Consider the following 21,871-nt stretch of genomic DNA (forward strand, 5'->3'; position numbering starts at 1 on the left):
GCAAATCAAACACGCACGTCCAGTGGCAACAGTCAGAAGTTGAACACTATTTATTATTTAGAAATAAATCAATACAGTTTATATAAACGAGGGGATAAAATGAGGTCTGAAATAAAACCGTTGTGGATGTAAACTAAACAGATTAGGTTATGGTCACCCTCTTTCACCACAGGATTAATATTGCAGACGCTCATTAACACCAGAGTATGGAAAGCCGTTTTGAGTAATAGTCTTTAAGTACTAGTAGTCTGTGTTCTCACTAGTAAAACAATTCAGCGCACTCGAGGAACGACGTGCTTACTAGTAAGCACACGGTCCATGCATTAGTACACTCAGTCCTCAGTAGGACAACCGCATGTTACTAGTGAGGCAATTTTGCATTGTTGACAACGGTGTGCTACAAGTGACAAAATTGTACTAGTTAACAATAGCACTCAGATGCCAACTCGTGCTTTAATGCCAAAGCATGGACCTCAAACTTGATAAAGATGCTCTTCAGCATTTATTAAAAATCATTACTAGTAAGGCAGTTTGTTCTACTAGTAGGATATTGGATGCTCAAGCGGCTTTGCATACTCAAGTGTATTCATCTACCCTGTGATGGGTTTCAATGGAATTAAAGACAGCATTGCAGTTTAGCAACAGCACAGCAACCTAGCATGCCGTAGTTTTGTGCAATATTCCAACCGCCATCGGTCAACTTTGTGAAGAGTGCACTTGTTGTGCGTTTGTGTACAGGCTGTCAAACTACGAACGGCCTGGAGGTAAACAATACTCATCTGTCAAAAGCATCAGGATCGAGCGAGTGTTGTCTTGACTGGAAATTGGCCGAGGGGTGCTGTAGCTTTCGCTCGTTTGGGTTTCAAGTAAAAGCCAGCGTCATTGCGTTTTTACACACTTGGCTGCTTGTTGGAAGGAAAACGGACATTGGGGGAGACGTGAGAGATCGACGCGGAGCACTGCAAACCTCAAACGCACTCTGGTGTTGGAAAAACATGGGACCATGGAAGTAGGATGTCCAGTGAATGAAATTGTCAAAGGAATTATGTCCATATAGAAAATGCCCTTGGAATTGTAGGTTTCTGTTTGCCGAAAGTGGCCAAGGCAAGTGCAACTAATCCATCCTCACAGAGCTGCAAGACAGAAGCAAATACAACCACATGAGACCAATCAGGATGACCCTCGTATTTTCCAAAAATAATTTGATGTTCTGTCCCTGTTCCTCCTTTTTTAACTAATCAGCAGTTACCAGAACCAAATGACTTATAGTGGTGCCTTGAGATATGAGTTTCATGCATTCTGTGACCATGCTTGGAACACAAAATACCCCCCCCCACCTCACATTGTGCATCCCAACTCAATACAGCACTATTAATTGATCTTTGCAGAGGATAAAGAAAATATTACTATTTGTGTCTGTTAACATGTTGCTGTACTGTTTGTGTTCAATCTGTTGCTTAAAAAGTTTAAGATCAGCAACAGACACTATTTTAGCATTAGCATTCTTAGCCTGAGTGGCTAAGTTGAGACTGTAAACTTGAACCGGCAATAAACAGCTTGAAGCCTATATTTGCCAAATAGCTGCACATTGTTAAATGAGCTGTTCGCTGCTAGCATACAGTGCTTTTCTCGTAAAAAAAAACAAACAACAAAAACGTCCAAATGACGGCTCGTATCTCAAGGCACCACAGTAATTTATAAAAGAGGAATTGGCGTTAATGTTATAGCTCTTTTTTCGTTTGTGAACAAAGCCTCCAACAGATACGGTGCAAGAAAAATGTCACACGAAAAAAAACACAGGGGGTAGTAGAGCAATAACTTAAATAGAAGTGCTTAAAATGTCAGTTCACAGAGCCCTTTCAAAAAAGTCAAATTAAAAACAACAACTGCAAAGCAGGAATCCCATCCCAACAGAAACGCTCAGCTGTATGATAATACCAACGTTCAGCCAAAGTTCCTCTCCCTTGCAACCGTTTCATGTTGGCCGCTCAGTGGCCCCCCCACGTCTGTGATCCGCGGCCGGCGTCCGTTTCAAGCCTGTCCGTGCTCAGCGAACACTCCGTCGGCGTGCCCTCGTCGTCCGTCGCCACCGCCGCCCGCTCCTCCTCTCTCTTCCTGCGCTCCAGTTCCCACTCGACAAACGTGTCGAAGAGGCTAGGCCAGGCCTCGTCCTCGCTGTAGTTGCTCAGGTCGGGCCCGATGGCCTGCGTGAAGTTCAGGAACATGTTCCACGTGTCCCTGGAGATGCCCCGGATGCCCGGGGGGTTCTCGGCCAGGAAGTCCAGCCAGTGCTCCAGGATGGAGGGCATGTCCTGGGTGAAGACCAGGCGCCAAAGCGCGATGGCAATGTCCCGCTGCAGCGAGCGCTGGCCCTCGTCGGCGTCCAGGCCGAACTGGAAGGTGAAGCGGTACAGGTCCTTGAAGTTCTCCTCGCCCTGGGCCTCCAGCAGCATGCAGGGGAAGCGCGAGCAGATGCCTTCGAGGCTGTCCGCCTGGATGGCTTTGCAGCCATCCACAAACTCTTTCCTGGTCACAGCAGACATGGGACAAGAACTCGCAGTCAAATACAAAGAACAAAACGACGCCCCGTTGAATGCAGCAAAAATGAAATATTGGAGGAAAATATAACACTGCAGTAGAATTACGTGTGCACACTGCACAGTGACGTACTGTATTTGAACTTTTTTCTCATCTTCAGTCTTGAACTTTTTTCTCAGATTTGACTATTTTACAAAAAAAATACTTTTTGTACCTTTTTTTGAGATTATTTTCTTTCAACTTTTTTCCTCAACTATACAACTTTTTTATATTAAAAAAAAAGAAAAAAAAGAAGACTTTTTCCTCCAAGACTTGCTTTTTTTCTCTCAAGCTACAAAACTTCGGGTTAGGTCACTACGCTCTGCTGACTGCCTTTTACAAAATGCCCTCACATGAGATACTAAAAACTCTAAAGGTAAAAGGGACTCGCAGTGCGTTGTTTCTCAGAAATTGTGAAATACACTTCCTTTTGAGCTAAGAGCGGTCCACAGCGGTCATTTTTAACAAGCAGTAAGAAACATTTTTTGGGTGCTTTCCAAAAAGACTAGATTATTTGTTGAGATTTTCATTCATTCATTCATTTTTTCTTCCTCATATGGACTTAAAAACGCCGCGAATCTGCACGATTGCATTCTAAAGCACTTTCTTTGTGGCCTTTGTGAAAAGTGCAATACAAATCAAATTCAGCAAACTAACTTCCATTAGTATCAGTTGACACAGTGGTTAGTGTGCCTATTATCCGAAGCATTTGGTTACAAAAGAGCCGCGCTTCGAATCGGAGGGGGGAGCGAGTGACTCAAGCGGAAGGCTTTTCTATTCCGACGAAGCACACGTTGACATTGGCAGGATACACTTCCTGTGTACAAGAGGGGCTAGTGACGGTAAAACAAAATGCGAGCGAGCACGACTCCTCCCCATAGCGCCGTCTCACCTTGTAAACTTGCACATGGTGGCTGCCTGGAACTTCCAGGCGAGCACCAGCACGCGGAACTCGGCCGGGTCCACGCACAGGTCGTTGCAGAACCTCTCCATGCCTTCCTCCAAGATGGCGTCCTCCTGCTCGTCCTTGTAGCAGGAGAACAGCTCCTCGATGTGCTTTATGGACAGCCCGTCTCCGTCCGGGCTGTCGTCCTTGCGCGGTTCTCCCATTAAGGCGGAGATGACGGGCGTCTCCACGGAAACCTCCAGGGCCTTGGTGCCATTGGACAGCTCGCCGCTGGCTTTGCCGCACGGGGCGCTCGGCTCGTCCTTGTGGCCTCCGGCGCTACCCATGCAGCTGCTTTTCTTGTGGGACTTGGAGCCGCTCTCCTTGTCGCCGCTCTTGCTGCCGAGCGAGGATGTCGGGTTCTTGCACTTGGTGACGCACTGGCCCATGTCTTTCTCCCGGCTCGCCCGTCTGTCGATCCTCCTCCTCCTCCTCCTCCCTTCAGTCCCCGTCCGAACCGCCTAGACGCCTCTGCTCTGGCCCGTCCGGATGTCTCAACATACCCTCAATCCTTGAGCAAAGAAAAAAACAGGATGTTTTTTTTGTAAAAAAGTATAGCGTTATTATACACCCCTCTAACGTCAAGTCACTCCATTCTGAATAAAACGGCACTTGAATGAAACTATTCAAATTGATTTCAGCTAAGTTTAATGAAATTTGTACCTAGATATTTGCTTTTTTTACATTAACATTAAATGCATATGTGTCAGAGTTAAATACAACTGAAATGCTGAGTTAAGCGATCTCCCACTAATTTTGCACTTATGTGTAGGAATTACAAACATTTTGCACAGATTAGCTCACTTTCCTGGGGCTGAAAAAAATTTGGACAGCCTCGAAGAGATCTTGACTTCATATTGGTAACACCAACTCGAGTCACAATTTTAACCCGAGACATCAATCCCTCTCGTGTGATATTGCTTCATTGTTGTTCAGTTGCTTCTTTTTTTAATCACTAAACAATATCAGATAACAATAAATGGTTAATAAACAATCAGGAAAAAAGGTTTCGTGATACACTTTAATGCAACATGAAATTTCATCTGATTATTCGATGGCTTAATCGATTCTAAAAATACTCCACAGCGACAGCCCTATTTCAAACTACCTGTGCCAATTATACCACGATCCAGATCTTGCACTGCCAGTTGTCAAACCCTTAAAAAGAAGAACAAGTGAAAACAGCATTCTAATTAGGTGCACCTGTGTGTAAGCAACACCAACTCCCTTTAGGATAAAAAAAAAAAAAAAAAAACTTGCTACGCTACTTACTATGCTGTGCCAGATCCACAATACAAAATGTCCTTTCCGCACAATGTCATAAATGCGCGTGAGAGGCGGGTATTACGAATGTACAGTGCAGTCATTAAGACAAAACTCCAAGCACTAGCCAAGATAACAAGGGAGTGGTTTGAGGACAACTCGGTGAATGTACTCAAATGGCCTAGCCAGAGTCCAGGCTTTGGACATCTCTGCCTGTGACTTAACAAATATGTGGAAAAGCTTGAAGCGCTGTGAATCCTTTCAGACTGCACTTTGCATTTTAATGACGTCACTTCAGACTGATACATCAATGCGGATGTGGAATCGGTTTTATTTGACCCCTAATAAAAGTCAGTACTGGTAGAAAGAAAAAGGTAGAAATGGTGTGTACTTACAGACAATCCATTGCATTGCATTGGCCACAAATCACAGTCGCTCTCTATGCTTCCCCATCATTGTGACCTTGATGTCGGCAATGCTGCAAAGACACAACGTAATGTCATCATAAACAAAAACACGTTATATACTTTCCAGGGACTATTTTAGAAATCCTGTAATTCAGCTGTGAACAATACTATTATATCATATTAGCCCAAAAATTACAAAGTGTTTTTTTCCTGACCCTGAAAGGCCACACTTGATTATATCATTGTGATAAGGGAATCCTGCTCAGCATGAAAGCAAAGCTGATACACATGCATTGCTCTGGGCATGTTCAGACATCTCTCCCCCCTGAGTGCACTGGTCACAACTCCACCCAACACATCGTTTTGTGATAATAAAGGCATTTCATGGTTTAATAATCACTTTCAAACCACATAATGCACATGTATCATAATCTCTTTAAGTGAACAGTGCGAGCCTTGGGCTAACCAAGATCAATTTTACATATAAAGCACTTTTAAAAACAACCGCAGCTGAAACGTGCTGTACATAAATCGAACTTCAACATAATGCTTAAGACAATTAAACGCAAATGAAAAGCTAAAGCATCCTTTTTCCCCATCCACAAATCAACAGTTAATAGGTGTGTGGCTTTCTCGATTTGTTTAAAAAAAAAGGTTGTGTGAATCAAAATTTCAAGGCAACAAATGAGCAACTCAACTAATTACTTTACCGCATTTCACAAAAAAGAAGAATTATGTTGTATGGTATTGTAAAAGTAAAAGAACTCAGCAAATTGTTTTGGACAAAACAAATTGCTTGTTTTGTTGTGCTAACTAACATTGTTGCCATTAATGTCAATAATGTATAAAATTGTTACAACTTAAAATACAGCTTTAGCACCAAAAAAGCTGAGTTGTGTTTTCAAGTCTACCTTAATTGCTCCATTTTTTTTTTCACTTCACTCTGGCGGCGGTGTATCCGAAGCTGGCTCGTATCTCAAATTTTGGCACGCATCGCAAAGCAAAAAAACAAAGCAATGGCTGGTAACTCGAAAAAGACAGTCATGGAACTATGTAAGGTTTTTTTTTTTGCTCTGGAACTTTGGCCAGCCTACTTGATCACATCATTGGAGAGGAAGTGTGTGGGGGTGGTGATTATGTTAATTAGCCCCACTGTTTGCTAACAGAGGGGCAGAATAGCAGCACACAAAAAAAAAAAACAGCTCACCCACTGACACATTTTCAGATATAGGCAGAGGCTAGCAAGATTTCAATAAAGCCTACTATCACACTAACTTTAGTGGTTTGAAACAATTAATTACAAATCTTCTTTTGATAGTCTTGCCTGGGCAAACCAGGGATGCATGTACTTTTTACAGACATATTTTTGAAAATTTTCCAGAGGTGGATATTCCAAAATAGTTTAAACAAAGCTTGTGAAGTCCAAGGTAACAGTTCAGTGTGATGCTGCTGAATTGCGATGTTAGGAGTGTACTCTAAGTGCCTGTGACACATTGTCAGCCACGCCTTGTCTGTAGGTTGTTCTTCCTCAGGCACTGTGATTTCTTTAAAAAATTGCAAACGCTCCCTTTAAGAGTGGGCAGGAAAGACCCAACAACATTCCATATTACCACTGTGGGACCTCTGTACAATACTGCTTATAGATAGAATTATTTGACATTAAATATTTACTTAGATGTAATTGTACTCTTTTATTTTAAGAGATTGGCGTTGTAGTCGCCCGAAAATTATCTGGCAACAAAGTGATACAGCGATAGTTTTGCCAGACAGAGTAGCAATTTCATCAGTTTTCGACAGTAATTAATATCAAAGTAACGATGTACCCCAGTTGTAAAATATCAAGCTACCAATCGGGGCCCGAACGATGTCGCCTCGGTTGAGTAAAAGTTAGCTATCGGCTAAGCTAAGTCTGACGATTAAGAGAGTCACAAACTCACCTTTTTTGCAGTTCCAGCGGCGTGTAATCGGATAAACATGCCATCCGGTATATGGCCGTGATAATAAAAACGGTTATATATTGGCCGATACGACCAGAAAAGAACCAAAGACAAATTCGTCGCGTTAACTCACATTAGCTCGCCCAGCTAGCAAGCAGCTATTAAAAAAACTTGTAAAATGTAATAGCGGTGGCAGCTTGGCAGGAAAAAAGAAATAAGTAAAGCGCTTAACGTTTAAAGGCGTGTCATTATAATTCCACTAAAAGTACAGTTGGCACGTCGAAGCGAGTTGGTAGACTAGAGCGAAATATACGGGAGCCTATTTCTTTGTGCTTCCCCCTTTTGGAGGAGCTTCTTTACGGGCATTTCAATGCATCACTTCCTCCCTGTTCCAAGCGGCCAAAACAGCTGATCTTCACCCCAGCGCCACTGACGATTATCCTTTAATTCTGTGAAACGACAGCGAACGTAAATATGGAATTATAGCCGTGATAAAATAATAAATAAAAAACGACTGAATGACATGTTCCGTCGATGGAACGTTCAAGAGCGCTTTGAGAGATTATGTTGTGCCGTGGAATTAATCAAAAATATTTTACACTACGAATCAATGATACAACGGTAACATATTTAATTATATATTTTTTAAATGTCCAAGAGCCAATAATTTACGTAAACGCGGTGTTTATCGCTCTCAGCTGTTTTTTTATACATTTTGGGGATTAGGGAACGGTAATGACGTCATTACCATGCGACAACCATTTGAGCCACTCCATTCCGGCAGCTTCCCCTTACAAGGAGCACTTAAGATCACTTTTCAAAGGTAATCCAATCATTGATCGGTATTTAATTTTATTTTAAATTGTATTCATTTAATTTCATTTTGAGTCCACCAGATAAAGCGTTTGTTTGCGCTGCTGAAGAAGGGTATATTTCTTCTTTTGTTGCCAGTAAACAGCTACTGACTATTATAGCATCATTAACCAAATATAAATGTAAGTGTTACATAAAACACGCGAACTATAACATTTTTAAGATTCGATATCGAGTAATATGTAATATGCACTACGTAACATGTTTTACAATTGACATTCACCCAACACGCGCCTGATAGCGACATCTGGGGTAAATTGGCGAAATTGCAGTATTGTTTAAAAATGTAAGTAAAATTGTAGTATCGATTTTACTCATACTTAACAATATAAAAAAAATACTGATTGCAGAGTTTCCCAACCTTTATTGAGGTAAGACTCATATTTTACGCCAAACAAAAATGCCACAAAAGTGTATATACTGAAATATTGTTGATGTGTAGTGGACGAGGATGTTGTGCCTGTCAGTGTACATTGCTGGTGTAGATTGTAGATAGACATTATTTGTAGTACATTTGTAGTACATGTGTCTATCACCCATTGTTATGCAGGTCCCTGTCACATTTGTCCCAAGGCGAGTCCAGATGATGGGCTCCACTCACAGGACGGTGTTGTCTCTCTACATGCGGGTGTTTCGCATTGCACGAACCTGGCAAGCCCAAAGTGGAGTAGCAAGTGACACGCTGACCGAGAGAAATTATATACTTCAGGAGGCACGCACTTTGTTCAGACGGAACCAGCAGGTGGGAATGGTCTGCTTGGCGCATGTTCTGCAGTCATCGTTCGGGCTAATCACTGATTGTTGTTTTTGCTCCTTTGCAGATGACTGATCAAGAATCAATAAAAAAATGTATTGAGGAGTGTGAAGCAAGGATAGAAATCGGTAAAAGAAACATGCTTACTTACACAGTTGTTTTGTCATCACGTTTTGTATACATTTTATATACAGTGGTGCCTTGAGATACAAGTGACCCGTCATTGACCCACTGTCATTGGGATGACTTTTTTTGTTTTGACCTGAGAGCAAAAAACTCAAATGTGCGCACTGTATATCAGTAGTGAACTCAACTCAGGTCACTTCTGTGTCTCAATGTCTGTATTACACTGCCACCAGGTGGCTAAGGTGCACGAGTCAGAAGCACAACATCCATTGAAGAGAAGAAATTTACATTCGATTTACTTATTTCATTACTATATGTTTTTAGAAAAGACAATATTATATAGTACTATTTTTCTTATGAAGCGCATAAAAAATGTTGGGTGTTAAAATTAAGGCAAGGCGGTGGACTAATAAAATTGAGCCATTGATGTGCATTCAAAAGTTTGGAGAAGGTCAAGTTATGAATTACAATTACATGTAAAAGTTACAGTACATTTTAGGTTCCAATAAGTGAATACCCCTCATTTTTGGTCTAATACAGTCTTTGGCTTTGTCTAACAGGCCTACATTACAGGATCCCATATCCAAGGGCTGTAAGTAATTTTTTTTTTCTCTTCCTGCACTGGAGCACAAAGCTGAACATGTGATGGATTGTGTTTTTCTTTCCTCCCCGCAGACGTACCTGCCGCCACTGGGACTGGCCACTCAGAAAGGGAGGAAACTGCGAGCACAGCAGCGCCTGCGGAAGCAGGCCAAGCCAATTTATTTAGAGTCTCATGAGGAGACCTGATGCTCTACCTGAACTACCAGAGAACGGAACTCTTGAGGGTGCCGTCACAAGCCAATTTCGAGAGGCTGATGTGTCACTGGCACCCACAAACCATGCATTAGTCATGATTAAGACGCTTCCAGTGCATTTGTTATTATCGTCTCTTAACATGCATAATCATGCCGTGCCGTATTTGCAATTAATTAATTAATTTTTTTTTTTTTAAAGACAGCGTCAGATTGAATAATAAAAGAGGATGTCAAGCTGCCAATTAGAAATGTGTTATTGTATTACTTTGAATAAAGGAACTAAATGTTATCACAGCAATTATCAAGAACTGCTTAAAAAAAAATAAAAAATACCAGGCTGACCTCAATATTAAAAATAAAAAATAAAAGTGTATCAATGAGCGAGACCCATCAAGTTTTACATTCGTGCAGAAACTGCCCTGGGCTCATTTTGAGTTTTTATGTAGTTCTTATCATTCTATGCTACAAGCGGCCCTGCACGCCAATTATAAGATGGACCACGGTGGATAAAGTGCACATTGAATAATAAAAAATAAAGCCACAGGCAACTGGGCGTGATGCAACAGCTGCAGTGTCTGACGCACACAGCAACATTTGTAAAAACTTTAAAAAAGAGGGACGGAAGATTATGTTCTTGTTGCTAGTTGGCCACTAGATGTCAGGGCATACCAAACATTTGATTGGTTAGCTCACTTTTTATGCAACTCCAATAAGTTCCATTTTGCATTAAATCTACCTTTTATGTTCTAGATTGTCTAACTAAACCTTTTTTTTTTCTCCATATAAGCATTAACATGTCCTACACTAATGAAAATGTGGTCTCAAAGCAGTAACGTCTGCGTCCCAAAAGTAGATCATAGGGGAAAAATATACTTTTATGGGGAGGTTGATGACCCCGAAAAAGTCAAGACTAAGGAATAATACAGGAGCTATACAGATAAGGTAATTAGAGGCTTGTAAATAGCTGATCCGTCTCCTCATCTTTCCCGGTCAACTTGCCTTAAGGATTTCCATGCAGATCACATTCTTAGTTGTCCCGACTACACTTGAACTCATCATTAAATAAATATCAAGTTTGCTTTCACTTTACAGGCATAAACATGTCCTGCTCTTCTTCACTGCTATCCTGAACACACTTTTTACATCAAATTTTAACACGTGATGGGTGGACAGGCACTTCATATGCGCAAATATTTCTATACGGACATTAAGAAGTCAATTTTGGCCCAACTGTGGTGTTGGCTCGCAGTGGGCTGCTCCTTGGTAACTTGAAGAAGCCATCAAATATTGAGCAGGCCTCCTTTTTGTAAACAAACATATTAGCTTAAAGGTCCGCTGATAGTGTAGTGGTACACACGCCTGAGTTGTGTGCGGGCAGCGTGGGATCGATTCCCGCTCAGTGACAGTGTCTATGTGTGCCCTGCGACTGGCTGGCGACCAGTTCGGGGTGTAGTCTGCCTTCGCCCATTGACGGCTGGGATAGGCTCCAGCAACTCCCCGCGACCCTATATAGGATAAGCGGTTTGGAAGATGACATGACATGACATATTAGCTTAGCTGTGTGACTGTCAAGCGTTGTCCCGGCAAACTCATTTTAAGAAACTCAAGATTATACATTAAAAAAAAAAAAATCTCACAAAAAAGTAGACACAAAGGTTGATTGCCATCTTGTGGAAGAGCATTGCACTGTTCTGGTCGTCACTAAATGTCACTGCAAAAGATAAATGGACGCATAGAATAATAAGAGTAAATAAAACCAGTTTCGAATAATATAATAATGTTGATAATAGTAATAGTAAATAAATAACAAAATCCATTAAAGCAACACTATCATGTCAGTTTTTGTTGATTATGGCGGCGCCATGTGGACAAAAGCGGTAGTGTTTTGACAAAAATCAACCACATTTCCCATGCGTGCCAGCGCGTAGTGTCGTGAAATCCTGAGCCGTCCTTATAGCGAAAGGAGGAAGTGAGTATGCTTTAAAGCAATTCAGGACATCCCTATTTTTTTGTGTGCCAGGGTTGATCCCATCCTCCTCAAAGTTGCTTTGTGCCAGTATAACGATACAGGCGGGGCATCTCAGGGCATGAAGTCCCATTCAACTACTGTACTTCTAAGTCAATGTTTCATCAAAAGAGTTGTGATTTTTTTTATTTTTATTATGGTCGATTTCTTGCCCAGTGCTGCTTTAATGAAAATGCTTCATGTCCCGCGGCAAAGCAGACAAATCTCCCATGGCACAAACAATGGTTGGGAACAGTTGTGGTTTTCTGGCACGTGCGATATGTGTGGCCGCACAAGGTATTCTAGTGTAGACAGGTGAGCACCATACAAGCTACGGACGCCAAAGGTTAGGAATCACTGGCTCCGACAGTGAAGTTTGCGTGCGGGTCAAACAACTGCGCTGTGTTTGTTTGTTTCCAGAATGAGTGTGAAAGCTAAATCCGTCTCAATGCTGCATTGTCCTGTGAGACGACAACGTTTTGCATTAGCGCTTACATGCACAAAGCAAACTCATGTTGCATCGCGGCGTCTATTATTCGCTTCTTGTATAGTTTCTTTTTTTACTACTTGACACACTGGGAAGGATTCAGACGGAGGCATTAGTACAAAAGCGCAATTCAATTAAAGTGATCAAGCACAATCATTTCTTTTATTGCGCTAAGTTGGATGGAAAACTCATTAAAGAGGGGCAGATGAATAATGGAGCAAGGGCGTGTTGGGCTTCGCTTCGTTTACATCTTGGTCGGGCGGCTCGCGGTGGGTTCGGGAGCGGGGGGGGGGGGGGCGAGCAGTGAGCAGAGGGCCGTGTGTGTCAGCACGACGCGGTGAAAGTGAGGAGCCTCAATGAAAAGCCTCATCAGGCCAAAATGGAAAAAAGGTTAGGCGGCCAGATAGCGAGCTGCAGGCGGGACGGCTGGCAGGCATTAAAGGAAAGATAACCTTTCTCTTTGTAATTGGCGGAAGAAATAATCACAATGGGTATACCAAATCCCTTATGCAATGTGAGAGGCTTCTGATTGTACACACACAATGTACCACGGGATTTCTAACGGCCTCGTCGTATTCACTTGCTGTTGTTTACCTTGACTTACAAGTTCAATTGTTGTTTGTAGTACAGAGAAATAACACTGCATCGTAAAATACAAACGTGAAAGTACAACGAAAGAGAATGCGGTGAATGAAACTAGATTCAAGATGAAAGTTTCACACATATACACAGACCGGTGGATTTTGGCATGTCTGTCGACGTATCGGGAGAAACGCAACACCCCATAATGACAACATGAAAATGCTTTTTTTTTTTTTTTTTTTTTCTCCAAACAAATCAAATAAGCATTCATTCGCTATTTTATCATTTTAACTGGAAACCAGTAAAGCGCAATACATGCAAACGCGACACACACGCTGGCAGGCAGCACAGTTCCACTCATCCAGCCATGCTTCTTCCTCTGAGGTGCCAGCGAGGTGTAAATTAATAATCGCAGGTCGGAAAAGTGTGATCATCTGCACATCCTTTAAATGTGCCTTGTTACGAGAGACAAGGCTATAATGTGCTGGTCTAATTTTAGCCCTGGGCCCAAAAAGATGTTGGTAATTCACTTGGCACATTAACATCGCTATGGCGAGGAATCGGAGGCGAAGCTTGTGGGGCTTTAATTGCTTCGCTCACCTGTGGAGTCATCCACTTTTAAATGACACCGAGCGTCATTTTGCAAACAGTGACGCTGGAGGAAACGAGAGCGAGGTGAAATCCGGGCCCACGGCAAGCCAGTGTCGATGCGGCAGGTAACCTGGAGCTCAACTGTGGCCGCTGAGTGGCAGATGAATCATTTTGGAGAGCAGACAAAATCAGGAAACACTCAACGTGAGCAGGAAGGCGGTCAATCATTCGCCAAAATCCTCCCGAAATATCCTCACTCGAATTACTCTCTTTGTGACCATCTGCTTCTACCTTGACAGCAGCACCATGTTTTTGTGTTTCAGTCAAAAATAATCAAATCAAAACTATGAATAATACAGTACATTATATTATACGTGGAGCCTCATAACTCGATACAGGGTCACAGTTTCTAGCTTGGTGTGTGGCAGTATATCCACTGTAACATGCTAATTCCGTTAGCTACAGTAGGCCTGTGTGTTAGCATTAAGCTAGCAGGCGTTCATTAGGCAAAATGGTACGGTTTGGTTGAAAATGTTGGTGTTTAAATGTACAATGTCTCATTTAACAATGACACTCGCGTCCCAAATTTACTGACAAATTTGCACACTAAAGTTGAGAATGACTGGTTTATTTCTTAGAAGCAACTTTTTCATCTGGATTTCTGCCCGAGTGAGCAAGTCACTCTTGATAGCTCCTGTCACATCAAATCAGTCTTGATAGGCGTCTGTCTGCTGTTTGTCCCTCCCAATGAAGGTCACGTTCACCCGACACAACATTAGGTGCACCCGTACTGCCTAATTATATCCAATACTATCGACGATACATATTTGATTTCTCTGAAAGCTGATGCAAGTTCATGCTGGGCGGGGGGGAAACTCTTTCTAAGCTTGTTTGGTGGGACAAATCTAAAACAAGCAAAAAGCAAAACATAAATGTCATTGAATAATGTCACTGTCATTTCTATATGTGAAGGTGAGAAAAATCGAGGATTTTATTTGAAAGCCCGGCCCTACTTTGTTGTGCTGCGTGACATCCACTTCCCGTAAAGAATCAATAACTGCATACCACTTTTCCCCCATTTAATGGCCGTCACTAAAATAGACACCGTGTCTATAATCATCTTTCCAATGAATAATATTTTTGTCAAAAGGTCAAAGCACTTGAGAAAATCAAACACGTGGATTGTTTTTAGTTGTCAGTTATGCGTCTGAGAGTCTCATGTCACATTTAAGAGGTAGTCAACAACACAGAGGTCACGGGGATACCAGGCTGACCTCAATACTAAAGATAGCCTCCAGTTGCCGCTAATTAGCAAAGTAATGTGATTACATAGTTAGATAGCTTGATTGGAAAGAAATGGACAGCAGGATTTATGGTGGGAAACGGACGGGAGGATTTCTCCTGTTTTGCATCCTTGACCATACAGCAAGAATACATCTTAGTCCTTTTTTAGCTATTTATGATAAGTACTGTTGTTTTCATTATATTATCAACCAGTAAATGAACACAAGTGATTTCTTTCACCTTGAATACGGATGAATCACTCACAGGCTGTCCGAGGCAAACGAGTCAGGGCAGTCAAGGTTAGCGTGAATCCTGTCTGCTTTGGATACAGCCCCGAAGTCAGACCGTTATTCAGGGTGGAGCTTGAGCGTTTATATATAGTATACCCACGGGAGCCATCTTTAATTCACCGCCACAAAGTCCACACTGACCGCCGCAAAATAGAGGAAGTCCCGCTGTACTCGGGGACTCTCACTTCCTTCACAGCACAGTGGTCAACTCATTGGACAGCCGCACACTCAGCAGCGGCGAGGTCTATAAAAGCACTTTGTCATTCCTCAGGGAGGACGCTTGAGCAAACGCAAAGTGACGCCTCCGTTTTGGACTGGAAAAAAAAAAAGAAAAAAGTCAAGCGGGGAAGAAACGACATTTGTCTGACAGTTAAATGAAATTGGTCGATTGTCTCGGCAGGGGCGTGACCTGGGTGACGCTCCATCGCTCCGAAATGAATCCTAAAGATCCTCGAAGAACTCAGCCGCCATGACTGCTCCAAACTGTTCAACCAAGGTGTGTGTGTGTGTGTGTGTCAGACCCATTCCTTTGCAAATCATTTATTGATCACCACGCTGATTAGATGGTTGCCAGGAACCATAATGAATTGCTCAACAATGAATTGCTTTTTTTTTTTTGCTTAAAGGGGAAGTCAACGAAAACATTTTTTTTCAAGAATATGTTCTATGCAAGCCCACTAGTTGAAACAGGGCATTCTGATAAATATTGCGTTTGTGGAATAAGTGTTAATCCACTCGCTTAACTCATATTCCAGTTTCCCACAAGTAAGTGCTTCTACTCAACTGCTCCGCATCTGTTGCTAAAGCCAAACTGTGGCAGGGTATTATAATTTCCCGGCCTGGATTTCACCATCTCTGTCCAAATGACAATCAACTTTTCCAAATATTCTTCAATCTCTGGCCTTTTTTGTTGCTTTGGCTCTTAAGGCATAAATAAAGCCCCTAATGATGTGTTTACAGCACAGTACAGCTGAGACTTTGGGGGGGGGGGGGGGGGCAGCTGTTTCGACGTCTCCTATTGATCACACGATTGATTACTGTTGATTTTTGTTTTTCACTCCCTTTGCAAAGCCTCGCGTACATGCACATCACCAATCAGAGAGTAATACCGATTTGGCTGCCTCATGGCTTGTTCACTACTGCAAACATGATCTGACTTTAAGTACAGTGTTTACAAACTTTTATTGAGCCGAGGCATTTAGGTTACAGAGGAATTACATGGCACACCGCCAAATAAGAACGTCACAAAAACATACTAAATATTTTATGGAGGGATGGAGCGATTATCGTCCGGGACGATTATCGGTGCCGATATTGTGCGTTTTGACGAATATCTGCATCGGTCTTTTTAAAACATCTGATGGCCGATAATAAATCAATTTAAAACTGTGTTGAAATCAAAACAAAGATATGTGAAAGTAAAAATTTCTGTCATTTTGAAATTTTGGAGAACTTCATTTACTGTCGACTACGACCCTGGGTGCTCCCTGAACTTTTTCTTGGAATTTGATGATGTATTGAAGATGTATATTGTCAAAAAATTATAGTAATAATAGTACAACCCCCCCCCCCCCCAAAAAAAACTACATTATGCAAATCTGAAAAATTGTTCAATAAACATTTCAACAAAGTTAGGACTTTTTTTTTCTTTTTTTTAGATTTTGATGCCGATATTGTCTTTTTTTACAAAAAAATAATATCGGCTCCAAATATCGGTTATCGGCCGCCTTGACTACTAATAATCGTTATCGTATCGGCCCTGAAAAAAACATATTGGTCTATCTCTAATTTTATGCAAGTAAACCTCTCTCTGGATGCTTTTTTTTTTTTTTTTTTCCAGGACGGATGGGTACTTGAACACGTTGGAGAAACGGGTGATGTGGCAAAAAAATGACATCAAATTCTCCAGCGTGCAATGAAAGGGGCGGATGGAGTTACAGTTGAGGACAAAACCTCCGAGGGTGTTCTCAGGTCCTCCACTTACTGCCGAGCGTATTGTCACGTTAATAACAGCCGCTGGCACGCTTGCTGTAACGGAGAAGACCGCCGATTGTCAGTTTGCACCTCTTCTCAAGTCGACGGTGACATGAGGGCTCGATAGGAGGCTCTTTGCTGTAACGAGAGCGCTCGTCTCCCTTTCAGCTTTAGATGAACTCAAGTTTTACCGCCCAGGTCTCCTCCGTTGAGCACAAGAACGTTTTGCTCACTTGGAAAGGTTAAGAAACAAAACAAAATAAACACCCTGCGAGTGTTCCAATACTGGCGTTTATTTAATACATACAAGACCTGAACAAGTCGCGGTTACGCTAATCTTATCGGAAGCTACGAGTGAGTGTCAATCATCCCTGTGTGGTTCCCACAACTAAAAAGAGGGGCAGACTTTTCAATGTTTCACACAGTCTATTTGATTTCTCACTTCTCTGTCCACACGCCCACAGTGAGAGCTGTGAAAGAGGGACGGCAACCAAAAAAAGCTTCAACTCACACAGTGAAATCCGACAGGGTCACTACCGAACACGCATAAACGCGCGCACACACACGCATGTAACTCAGCAAGGAATTTGATGGTTCAGGTGAGCCTGGTCCATGTAAACAGTAGCGGTCAGTAGTGCTATTCCTCTAAATGCAGCCTGACTCTGGGGAACAATGGCACACGCGTTTGGCTTTTGGAACTGCAGAGAATGCAGGGCCAATAAACACCTTGCTGTGGCACGAGATGCGGTGAATGCGTGTCAAGTCGAAAATAAAAGTGACGCAATGATGTTGCCACCCAACATTCCAAAGTATTTGCTGGATCTCTGTGTAAAAGCGGCTGACGTATCCGTCCCAAGAGGAAACAACGCATTTTTTTCAAGAATATGTTTCCATGGTTGAAACACGGCATTCTGATTAATATTGGAATATGTGTTAAGCAACCAAATCCAGCAACCAAATCCAGCCCCTTTTAGCCATCTCAGGGGGACGGCCATTTTCTGAAAATGACATCACAACTGCTCAGGCCTCAGGTACCGACCAATCAAGAATCAGCTTTTAAAAAAAAAAAACCGATTAGCCGCGATTGGTCATTACCTGCAGTTGTGATGTCATTTTCAGTCGACAGAATTGACAAAATGGCCGCCCCCGGAGATGGCTAAAAACGGGTGCTTTAACTCTTATTCCACAAACGCAATATCTATCAGAACGCCTTGTTTCAACTAGTGGGCATGCATAGAACATATTTTTTTCAAGAATATGTTCTATGTATGTTTGGGTTGACTTCCCCTTTCAAAACAGCACATGGCGCTGGCATGTCCTCTGTACTCGAGTTCTCTTGCAAACAGGACTCAAAGCAATCTTATGAATGGGTCCTTATCGCTTTCTCCAAAAAGGCCTCAAGCTGAAGGAGACCATATGCTTGCACAAAACCACCATATGCCCCACTAGTTAATTCATGTTGTAAAGGGCCATGGTCTCATTATTTTTTTAATTTTCTTTTTTAAGCATCTCAACATACCAGCGACACGTTTGAATGTTTTGTTCAGCTGTCGGCGCTGCCTGACACTTAAGTCATGTGAGTCTGTGAAGTGGGGACCTGTTGTTTCCTGGTCTGACTTGACAGATGAATGCGTGTTACAGTTGGAACTGAGAAGAAACAACTTTTTCCCCAATTTTTTAAAATATATATTTTTTTTTCATTAATGATGAGAGATGCCGTCGGGGACAATAAAGGGTCAGCTGCTGGAAAATTTGGGATAAAATTAGGACTTTGCTGGGCTGCGCTCAGCGGAATGGACAGATGGAAGATGGGCTCCCCGGGAGTCAAGACCTGCTACAAATAGCCGCGTGTGCACACAAACACACACATCCGAGTTCGAACGCCCACGCCAACAAGTCTGCGAAACTACACAAGCACTCTTCCCAACTCTTATACCATTGATTACAGTAGTAAGGAAAATCTTGTGTGAGTCGTAAAGAGCTGTGAAGTACGGAAGCTCACGGCTTAAGTGCGATCGGGTTCCAGACGTCAGAATGCGATCCGGTTCTTGTTGTTGTAGGATTAATTTAGAAACGCACGGCAACTGTCCGAGCACAATGCGAATGAGCCTTCAAGGTCAGGATTAGAGAACAGAGGCGACACAAACGGTGTCAGTGATGCAGTCACAATGCGCCTGCTGACACTCCAATTGTGCCCATTCTGCCATTTCAAGAGGCTCATTTGCAAGAAACGCGGGGACATGTACAACTATAAATGTAGATATAAGGTATAAATAAAAAGCAGGAGATTTAAACCGGCCATCATACCCCATTTCTGCTTTAGGACAAGAAAGGTCTGACATTTCAAGACAAAGTACACGTACATGATCTTTCACGTTTCAATCTTTGACCGTTAGCTACGGAAAGCTCAAAACAAAGCTCGGAGCGTGATTCTTAGGTGAGTGCGCTCGGCAAGTGAGAAGTGGTCAATTTCTTTTGTACAACGACAGTTGCTTTGCTTTTGGAATTTGTCTACAGTCAGAGTCAGGGTTAGCTATTAGCGGAGAGCAGGGTAGCCTGAGCCGAGTCATGCTAACACCTGCGGCATATCAATGATAGGTGCAACAGCGACATGGTGAGCCGTGGCGCCGCCCCCCCCCCCCCGACGTCGCAGCATCTTAGCACATTAGGTAATGAAACTCTTGCAGTGCCGTTTCATACCACGTCATTTAAAACCCGTCAATTATTTTCCGCCACAAAGTGTTATGAATGATCTTATCTACCATCACTTTGCATTTGACGAGTATTGCCAAGCAGAAACTGTTCAATGACAAACGTCCAGCCTCCGATAATGGTATCGGACTGTCGAGAAGTTGTTTTTATACACGTTTAACAATTTCTACCTGTATAGTAAATCTGGTTCATTTTTGGGTTGAACTGAAAAATGAATTTACCACCAATACCATACTTGTGAGAAAACAGTCCTGACAGGAAAAACAATTCCATTGTCAGCCCATCTTTTGAAATGTTGGACAAAGCCTTCCTTGTATGAAGTGAGAGCTCTCCTGTACCTGAAGGGGGGGAATTTGAATTTCATTCAACATCCAACAAAATGTATCTCGCCTACTTCCTGGCTTTTGTCGAAGATTTCATCAACAAGCAGCTGGGCTCAAGAACAAGAGGCCCGCTTCACAACTTTCTCCGCCAGTGTGAGCGCAACGATATCGCATTCCTAATCCCTGCTGACAAGAAATAAAGTCACACACCAAAAAAAAAAGAAAGAAACAGCAATGGCACCAAAATCCCCCAAATAACTTGTGTTTGGCTAGCAAGCAACAAAGGAGGCTTGTCCTGTCAAAGGAGGCTTGAGCTGTCAGCGTGCAAACGAAGACAACGGGGCGCTCTAAAGCTGCCAATCGCGGCAAATGTCTGTTCCGGAGCTCAACTCAATCACAATGTCGGAGTCATGATTCGAATGGCTCTCGTTCCACCGGCGCCTTGTGACCGGCAGCCCCTCCTCTCTCCCGATTGGTCTGAAAATAGTCCAAATGTGTTATACCTGTCGCCATGGCAGCCACAGTGATTCCCACTTAGCCATCTCCGTAGGAGGCAAAACCCTCTCATTGAGACACAGACATGCATATGCGTGCCGCCACCTGCCAATATGGCGCAGTTACATAACGAGGTCCGGAGTGGGGATGTGGGGACCTTGTGATCTACTGTTCTCCGCGCTCACACTCGCCAACAGCGGCCAAGGCCTACAATCGGCAAAGAGCCGCACAATACCTGTTGCCGACACAGAGTGAGAGGAGCTTTCAAGGGTCTCTTTGAGCTCCCATTAGTTGATGTCCTCGGCCCGACGCACAATGGCCGGGTGATGATCACACACAGGCTCTTGCAAATCGCCCCGCACGAGTCTGAAATCAGTGGCAGAGAGCGTTGCAAAGTGAGGGAAGGGGGGGGGGGGTTGGGGAATGAGGTTTCCTACACTGATGAATCATTAGTGATAAAGCTGAGGCTGAGCCACCATAGCTGGATTTAGAAACCTCACACTCATTCAACACTCTCCCTTTCTTTCTCGCTGTGCTCTCGCTCACTATTTGACTGATGACTTGCCCTCTGAGGCGCTCGGGATGTCACACTTTGCTAAGTGTGCTATACACAAGGGAATGTAGAAATCCATTTCTGGGGTTTGTTACTGGAGTTGAGGTAACTCTTTGTACCGTATCCAGGAGCAAAATGTGGCAAGGAAGAGACATTGTTACAAAAAGCAGTAACTTTAGGAGCTTCAGAGCGCCTCGTTGTTGCGTCTTGGAAAATGCCCCATGATGACCCGGTGAGGTAAATTCCAGCCACTGGGTGCTTTGGAATATTTGGGATATATGTGAGCCATCTCAGGGGGCGGCCATTTTGCCACTTCAGGGCCATTCACGACCACGATTGGTTTTCACCTGAGCCCTGAGCAACTGTGATGTCATTTTCAGTCGACGGCAAGTGACAAAATGTGGTCAAATCCAACAGATGACGAGTGAGACCGAGACGGCATCGTGTATCCATAGCCTCTCGATACCGTTACCGCAATACCGCACGTGACAGGTGCTACACCCAAAGCCAAAAGGTGAATAAGCTCTTTTCCAGTAAGGCGCGATAACAGGACTTAACTGCGAGTAGAAGCAGAGCAGATGGGCTTAGCAAAGTCTGTACTCTACTTAATTTGATGTGGGAAGTCTTTGTTTAAGGAAAAAAAAAAAAAAAAAAAAAAAAGGACAGGCTTGCATCTTCATAATGTGGCTTCTATTTACTTTCAGATTCACGTGTGAGCCGACACAATGGAGGGATTGTCAGCCTCCATTTTCCGAATGATGCATCAAGTTGATGTCAACTGGTAGTGCCATGATGTAGGATGGGAGTAAGGGAGGAATAAGATGGGAGGGGGGCAAATGGCGAGAAGGGGAGCGAGGTGGGCTGCAAATGGCAGCTTCAGTGACACTTTGGAGAG

The 21,871-nt window shown here is 43.0% G+C and overlaps 2 protein-coding genes across 8 annotated transcripts in view; one reads left to right on the top strand and one right to left on the bottom strand.

The window, feature by feature from the left end:
• Positions 1-34: 34 nt before the first annotated feature.
• The window catches only part of dcun1d3 (defective in cullin neddylation 1 domain containing 3), a 33,373-nt gene continuing 11,536 nt past the window's right edge, over positions 35-21,871 (bottom strand). Inside the window, exons 1-5 of one of the 7 annotated variants that reach the window (XM_086017229.1) lie at positions 7,131-7,831; positions 5,182-5,264; positions 3,470-4,034; positions 1,943-2,526; positions 35-1,133 (exon numbers count right to left, since the gene is read on the bottom strand). In XM_086017229.1, the coding sequence (XP_085873355.1) occupies positions 1,989-2,526; positions 3,470-3,912 (981 nt within the window). In that variant the 5' untranslated portion in view covers positions 3,913-4,034; positions 5,182-5,264; positions 7,131-7,831 and the 3' untranslated portion in view covers positions 35-1,133; positions 1,943-1,988. Of the gene's footprint in view, positions 2,527-3,469; positions 4,035-4,631; positions 4,682-5,181; positions 5,265-6,104; positions 6,250-7,130; positions 7,832-21,871 lie in introns of those variants that run through there. The other 6 variants (XM_086017228.1, XM_086017233.1, XM_086017232.1 and 3 more) reach the window with 6 other exon arrangements.
• lyrm1 (LYR motif containing 1) lies at positions 7,409-9,922 on the top strand. The gene is made up of 5 exons (XM_086017240.1): positions 7,409-7,953; positions 8,554-8,745; positions 8,825-8,885; positions 9,444-9,475; positions 9,559-9,922. The coding sequence occupies exons 2-5, from the start codon at positions 8,587-8,589 to the stop codon at positions 9,670-9,672; spliced, it is 366 nt and encodes a 121-aa protein (XP_085873366.1). The 5' UTR covers positions 7,409-7,953; positions 8,554-8,586; the 3' UTR covers positions 9,673-9,922.

This window comes from Filicampus tigris, chromosome 19, assembly GCF_054856515.1.
Source record: "Filicampus tigris isolate MCC_2025a chromosome 19, RoL_Ftig_1.0, whole genome shotgun sequence".
NCBI classification, from domain to species: domain Eukaryota; kingdom Metazoa; phylum Chordata; class Actinopteri; order Syngnathiformes; family Syngnathidae; genus Filicampus; species Filicampus tigris.

Bases quoted from the DNA above. Each gene is read 5' to 3' on its own strand.
- lyrm1 (XM_086017240.1), top strand. From the start codon at position 8,587: ATGATGGGCTCCACTCACAGGACGGTGTTGTCTCTCTACATGCGGGTG. The intron at 8,746-8,824 runs GTGGGAATGGTC...GCTCCTTTGCAG, and splicing joins TGTTCAGACGGAACCAGCAG to ATGACTGATCAAGAATCAAT. The intron at 9,476-9,558 runs GTAAGTAATTTT...TCCTCCCCGCAG, and splicing joins GGATCCCATATCCAAGGGCT to ACGTACCTGCCGCCACTGGG.